Raw genomic sequence first — 7,272 nt, 5'->3', positions numbered from 1 at the left:
TGACGGGGGAGAGAATCAACTCGCACAGAGGACGCATTGTGTCTGGACGCGCCCTTTTCGAGATTAATTTTAATGATCCATCGCATTCATTTAACTTTAATTATCTCTTATTTTCATTTCGCTCATGAAGACAGTCGTATGGATTCTGAGCTGCATCTGGTCATCATTTATTCGTTCATTTGTCTCGATCCAAACACAAACAAACTAAAAAAAAACCACACACAACAGTTTGCGTCTTTGTTTCAGTCTTTACACGCATGTGTTTGGATAATGGAATAAATGTGGATTACAATTTGGAAAATTGATTTAAATGTTATCTAACTCAAAGGAATGAAGGCCTGTCCCTGATGCCCTGAGAGCATTTTTATGACCAAATTGATGTTTTCCACGTTGATCTCAGACTTTAAAAAGGTCAAATCCATCTTTATTCTCACTGGAAAAATAACAGAACCCAACAGGCATATTCAACTGGATGTAATTAAAGCAAATAACATTTGGTTTCGAGGATGACTGAGACAAATATAACCCAGGATGTGAGCTAAAGGTCAGATGGGAGGCTGAACGAGGCTGATTCTCTCCATCAGCAGCTGCGTGTTTAATCATATTCTATTGTCGTGGGCTTGTTAATGAGCTCTGTATGTTAGCTGTCATCTCTTTCCTATATCCATCACCAGCGTACACACAGCGGGGCCGAATTGAGTTATAATTGTCACACAACATATTCTACAGTATGGAGCCTGATTTAACTGTGGAAACGCATCCGGTCACAACATATCAAGGCCTTAAATCGTCTCATTATCTGTGAGAATTGATATACATTAGGGGTTTACTGTTTGAACCATGAGTCCATGTTTCTGTTTAATTAAAGGAGACGCTCACTAAGTTGAATTTCAGGCCTTCACCTTTGACCTCTCCCGCAGTGGCTCAACTCCAACACCCTTTCAGAGAAAACGAATGTGATTTTCAGTTCTATTTATTGGGACAAATTTTATATAGTTGCACAGCTGTAGAGACAAATAAAGGCAGACGACCCCTTTAACTCCGAGGGGGGACCTGAGCCCTTGAATGTGTCCAGTCTCCAACATAGAGGGGGACTTCATTAAAGTAACACATGAACAGCTGTTGTCTTTAACATGTAAACTATTGAGATTTTAAAAACTACACTGAATGGCCCCGCAGCTCCCCGTGGGCATATGGGCGTTAATTAGCTGGATATAGCCATAGATTAATTATAATATTTTTTTTCGCCCATCCGTATCAATAGAGCAGCCAGACAAAGTGTCTTTTGTTCTCTGGTGCAGGACATTCTGTGGCTGACTGAATAGATCTTGGCTATGTCTACATGGATTTGCCATATGGCAACAAAAAGGAAAGAATGGAGCCGGAGAGCGCTTTGTGTTGGGAATCAGAACAAGCCCGTCAGAGCTTATGGCTGCACGGAGCTGACAAAGTCACTCTGGGCCATCAAAAGTCTCCATTTTCATCAAAACATTCATGTCAAGGCAGTCGAGGCGGCCTCGAGCAAAAAAAAAAAAACAAAAAAAAAAAAAAAACGGGGAGACTTACGGTGGAATTATGAAATGCGCCTTTTGTTGTTGTTTCTCTGTGCTTGTGCGTCTGAGGGCGCAGCGTACGCACAGGGCCCGGCGCGCCACTGCCCGCGTTTGGCTTCTTTCAATTAAGGGTAAACTTGCAAGTATGACCTGCTGAATGGTTTGTTTCAATAGACGAGGACAATTACAAAGACTAGTAGTTTTCTTTTTCCAGCTCTGGCAGGTGGCCTCCACGCCCGGTGTATCCACGGCGGGGTAAACAGTGTGTGTGAGTGGGTCTTTAGAGGGCTTGTTGAGTGCGGGTGGATGTGGGGGTGTCTTCGTGGCGGACAAAGCGGAGATCCAAAGGCAGCTGCTGCTTCTTTAGAGGAGGCGAAAGGGCCTTTAAATCCACAGCCTATATCCCGCAGCTGCCACGCCGCCCAAGGCTGCACGTCTGAATGCGTTTTTTCCCCCGCAAGGTATATGAGACCAGAGATACAGGCGGAGCTCAGCGAGGAGTGATGTACCTGCGTCCCATGGGGAGAGTCATAAACGTCTGGTAACGCTGCGTGGACTCTCTCTCTCTCTCTCTCTCTCTCTCTCTCTCTCTCTCTCTCTGGAGTTTATTGCGCTTTATAGCGGTGAAACAGAATAAATCATCCCGTAAAATTCAGACCTTACGCGGTCATCTTTCATTACACACACAATGAGGCGTTTGTTTCTTCTCTGTTTCTAAATAAAAACACGATGACACGAAACCAGAAAACGCGAAGACGTCAAAGTCTTTTTGTCTCAGTTTCGGGACTAATTTAACTGGCAGCCAGTTTCAAAACACCTCGAACTAAAAAAAAAAAAAAGCAAACCGGACAGAAACACACAAACAGAGCTGCGTAAAGTCGTGGTGAAAAATATGGTTTTTATTCTCATCTTTTGCAAGACATAATTAGGGCACTTGTATGAAAACACACGCACACAAACACACACAAAAAGAAAATACGGCTCAGAAACACAAAGAAACCATTTTTTTTTCTTCTCCAAGTGTGCACTAGCTACATGATTGCAAAACATCACAATAACAAGAAAAGGGGGAAATAATAAAATAAAATAAGATAAAAATAAAATAAAAACATGCCCTTTGGCTAAATCAAACAAGGCATTTAACAAGTATAAAGAAACATAAATAAATTATAAGTTAGAATAGTCTTAAAAATATACATTTACGAGAACAAAAAAACGGAACAGAAAATAAACATTTATAAGCTACTGTCTCTATAAAGCTGTACACTTTTGGCCAGTGTAGACAATTATCTTATAGTAATTTAGGATTGCACAGATGTTAAAACATTTAACACTGTCGAGTGGCTGTATGCAAAAGCAACAATGGATGCTACATTTGTACTGGATAGAAGTCATTCGGCGACATTTCCTCTCTCTCCACTTCCCTTCCCCCCCTCCCCCAAACCGTTTCAGTCCTGAGAGTCTGGTCCGGAGTCCGGGGCTGCGCTCCGCCGAGGCGCACCGAGCCGAAGCAGCCGGCTGGTCGGTCGTGTCTCCTTTCTCCCACACCGTCCCCCTTGTTTTTCTCCTCTTCTCCGGCGTTGAAATCGAAGGGGGTGGGGGGAGACAACATCCTCCTCCTCCTCCTCCTTCCCCCCTTGTTCCTCCAAAAAATTGCGCAGGCAAATAGTGCAAACAAAAAGAAGAAACAAAAACACCTGAGGAGGAAGAAGAAGAAGAAAACACGATCAGTTTCACGATTCAGCGCGGTCCATTCCGGAGAAAGACGCGAGTCAGCTTTCCGCGGAGATGTAAACCTCAGCGGCAGGCGTCACCCTTTACCCGATGCCTTTTCCCGCCACATCGTGACGCACATTCCCCTCCCCCAACCACCAGTGTTACTACAGCGACTACTATCACTACTACTGCGATTTCACCACCAACACCAACTCTCCCCTCCCCACACCCCTCCCCCCTGCCAGATAAGACTGGCCGCTGCGCTCTTTTGGCTCACGTAGCCTTTAATAAATAACGCTGGGGAAAACGGAGCAGAAATAAACAATTGAAACACAGCCCCGAAGCTACAGAACAACTTATAATAATAAACAGATGTATCGTTGTACGTGTGACAAAACAAAAACAAAAAACACGCTCATTTTAAAGAGGATTTAAAAGATTTCAGCAGTGAAGAAAAAATTCGATTCGTACCTTCAACGGATCCTCTTCCTTGGAGTTAGCTCCACCGGGATTGGAGACTTGGATTGGTGGCAGGCGCTCACGTCAAGAGATTTTCTATCAGCAGCCCTCTTTCGTTTCACGAAGAAGTCTGAGGGGGGAAAGAATAAAACCAAAAAATACAGTTAAGACACATAAATCCGCTTGAGCTGAAATTACGCACAGGGGAGAAAGCGACAGACCGGAGTGGGGTCGGATGCAGTGCGCAGCCACACCAGCAAACCGCGACATTTAAAGTGTTTTTGTTTGTTTGTTTGTTTTTAAATTACCTGTGATGACCGTGTTGTTGTCGGTGGTGGCCGCCCTCCTGCGTTTCACACACGGGACCTGTTTGTGAGCGTGCTTCCCTGAGTTGAGTTTGTCTGTGCGGTTCTCCTGGTTGACCTCCACCGGAGAGGGAGTGCTGCTGCTCTCGGGCAGGGCCAAGCGCTCCTGTACATCCATGCGAGGGGTCTCCGGGAGGGCAGAGGCAGGGGAGGGCGTCTGCTTGACGGGCGTCGCGGGCACACTGGTCCTGTCGTTCTGTACAGAGTCCTGATACAACACCGGGGACTTCTCAACGGGGACCTCCTCCCATTCGTAATCCCCATCCAGCGGGGTGTTGGTCTCGAAATTAAAGTTCCATCTCTGCTGGTCCCGCTCGGAAATCTCCCGCAGCTTGGTGTTCATGTCCCGGCTCAGCTCTTCGTGATCCACCGGTCCAAAGAGGTTGCGGCAGACGCTGGTGCGCCTGTGGAGAGGGAAGGTCCTCCTGGCCACCAGCCTCTCCAGCGCACTGCACGATAACTGGACGTTGGACATCTCCACAAATCTCTCAGCCGAATGCTCAAAAAATGTGGCTAAATAGATCCCTGATAAGCGCGTATCAGATGGTGGTGTTGTTGTTGTTGTTGTGCGTAAATGTGTGCGTCTCTTCCTCCTCTCTCGTCTGTCTCTCGTCTCCACACGGTTCTGTTTAAATGTACCTTCGTAGTGAGGCGTGCGGTATATAACCTCCCAACAACTCGCCAGTCACCGCAGCCACCTCGAGCGCTTTCTCATTGGTTGCGCTAAGTCCGACCCTCTCAAAAAAAAAAAAAAAAAAAAAAACACGCACAACCCCCCTCCCCGATTTCCCATCGGCCCCCGGTGCCCATTTGACTGTGCGCTGAGCAAAGCGCAGCGTTTTGATTTCCAGCGTCAGAACCCGCGGATAACACGGAGCGGACTTTCCCGATGTCAGACTGTCGAAGTCGTCTTTTGTTTTTTGTTTTTTTCAGACACGCAGGTGACGGCTGTGTATCTATTATCGGACACCACTTTTATTACCCTTCCTTCTCCGTTGCTGCGCCGTGCGTCCGATAATGGGCTAAACGGGTCGGTCGTTTCACATTACATGGAAACTCTCAATTTTTCCAATCAAAATTATCAGTTTGTTCATTTTAAAATGACGAAAGAGAGGACGCGTAATCTCGCTGGTTAAATTCTCTGTCCGATATTTGACCCCCTTCCGCACAATACGTGCGCCCTCCTGCCCCCCAACACACACTCCCTTCTTTGCCTCCCTCACCACAACAACACCACCACCACGTTCGAGCTCCTCAGGCTCCATCGTATCTTCATGTGCGCTCAGAGCGCCTCTTTGGTTTTTACGCACATGAACAAAGTAAACGACAGGAGACTCGAGGAAGGCAGGGTCAGAGACATGACTTGTTTTACGCACAGCTGAGCAGTTTTCCATCTCCATAAAGACACTTTTTCTCAAGATTTTCTTTTTTTTCCTATCTGATTGCACCCCTTTCATGCTGTTAAGAGATTACCGTAATCCAGTTAAGTAGTGAATCACAACCCTTACTTTTTTCAACACTGGCAAACAAACAGAACGACCGGAGTGAAAAAGGGTTAAAAAACAAAACAAAAACAAAAAAAACATCAGTAAGTATCAGTTTCAGGTTCGATTAACGAAGGTGTCCAGTTTCAGAACGGAGGAGTAATAAATCACTGCAGCCGTGACACAAACAACCTGTCACCGTTGCAGTGTGTGAGTGTCGCGGATAATAATGGGTTAGAACTTAGGCAGCATTGGTTATTCATTACCGGACAGTAGATACCATTATTTGGCAAAAAATAAAAAATAAAATCTAGATGAACATTCATTTTTTGTTTGTGTTTGTCTTAAACTATCCTTTATACCAGAACAGAACCATTACTGAGTGTTAAAGCGCCTGCGGAGTCTCCAGTCTGCGGTCCTCCCATCCAGTCAGGAGGGGCAGCCAACGCCTTTCTCCTGGATAATAAGTGCACAGCGACCCTCAGTTGTTTAGAACTGGTACTGCAGCGCAAGCGTGTTAAAAGTGTTGAATGAAATGCAGCAAACTTGATTTGCAATGAAGCCTATAACATGAAAAAAAAAAAAAAAAAAAAAACACAAAGTACAGTACAGCTCTGGCCTTCTGAGGTACGTGTACTTTACTTTATTTTTTTTTTACCTCCACTTTACTACATTGATTTGTTAACTTTAGTTACTTTGGAGATAACATGCAGCATCACAATCCAGCAGATTGCAGGAGCAGAAAAATGCTAAATATCAGATCTAATAATCAGCCAACCCATAGTTCACACGACACAAGTTAATTCAATTTAAAATCAACTTTTAAATACCTAACTACAGTAATTGCCATCAAAGTACTATTTTTATAAGTGACTTTCACTTTTACCAAAGTAACATTTTAGGTAGATAATAATTTTGTTTATTAATTTTCCATATCCACATTATTACAAAACCTGACTCAACATAAGATCATATGACACAACATGTCAGAACATCACATAACATAACACAATTTAACATGACATAAAGTCAATTATGAGATACATTTTAATTTAATATAATTCTCACTTTAGAGTTTTAATGAAGTAATTAAGATCATTCTGAGTAATATATATATATATATATGTGAGTAAAAAGTCACACTATATGTATAGATATATATAGCGTGACGTATCTTTTAATAGCATTTGACACGTGAGAGTTGCTTGAGGGGACTGAACATGAGTCAGGCTGTCAGGATGCCTTCATGCGTCACCTGTCCCACCAAAGGTCAGCTGATGTCCCTTCAGATCTGGTGTCTTTCTAGCCCTCGGGTTGGACATGTGATTCAGCTGCACTGTTGCTACAAACAAATCTACACAATTGCATCATCAATATTTAGTGGTGAGCAGCACATGAACACACCATTCAATAACTTAGGTATGGCTCAACCTAATCAATAATAGATTATTTGGTTATTGCGACAAATTACTTTAAATGACTCAAACTTCTGGGGGGGCATTAGTCTTGATACAACTCATCTGATGTGATCTTTTAAAAATATTTTCCAGATAAATGTAAAGCTACATTGTTGCTGTTCATTTAATGATGAAAGTGACAGGATCACATTGTTGCTACTTAAGCTGAGTGATGATGATTAATACCCACTAATGAAGTGTTACTTAGTAGGCCTATATTTAATCATGCAATGTGCTA

The 7,272-nt window shown here is 43.7% G+C and overlaps 1 protein-coding gene across 1 annotated transcript; it reads right to left on the bottom strand.

Moving 5' to 3' along the window:
• Positions 1 to 2,426: 2,426 nt before the first annotated feature.
• Positions 2,427 to 4,785, bottom strand: cdkn1cb (cyclin dependent kinase inhibitor 1Cb). Its single transcript, XM_030427164.1, has 3 exons — positions 4,037 to 4,785; positions 3,741 to 3,858; positions 2,427 to 3,250 (listed from the first exon to the last, which is right to left on the bottom strand). The coding sequence occupies exons 1-2, from the start codon at positions 4,566 to 4,568 to the stop codon at positions 3,743 to 3,745; spliced, it is 648 nt and encodes a 215-aa protein (XP_030283024.1). The 5' UTR covers positions 4,569 to 4,785; the 3' UTR covers positions 2,427 to 3,250; positions 3,741 to 3,742.
• Between the last annotated feature and the right edge of the window lie 2,487 nt (positions 4,786 to 7,272).

This window comes from Sparus aurata, chromosome 8, assembly GCF_900880675.1.
Source record: "Sparus aurata chromosome 8, fSpaAur1.1, whole genome shotgun sequence".
Taxonomy (NCBI): Eukaryota; Metazoa; Chordata; class Actinopteri; order Spariformes; family Sparidae; genus Sparus; species Sparus aurata.
The sequence above is the reverse complement of the archived record's forward strand: the minus strand, read 5'-3'. Positions and strand labels throughout refer to the sequence as shown.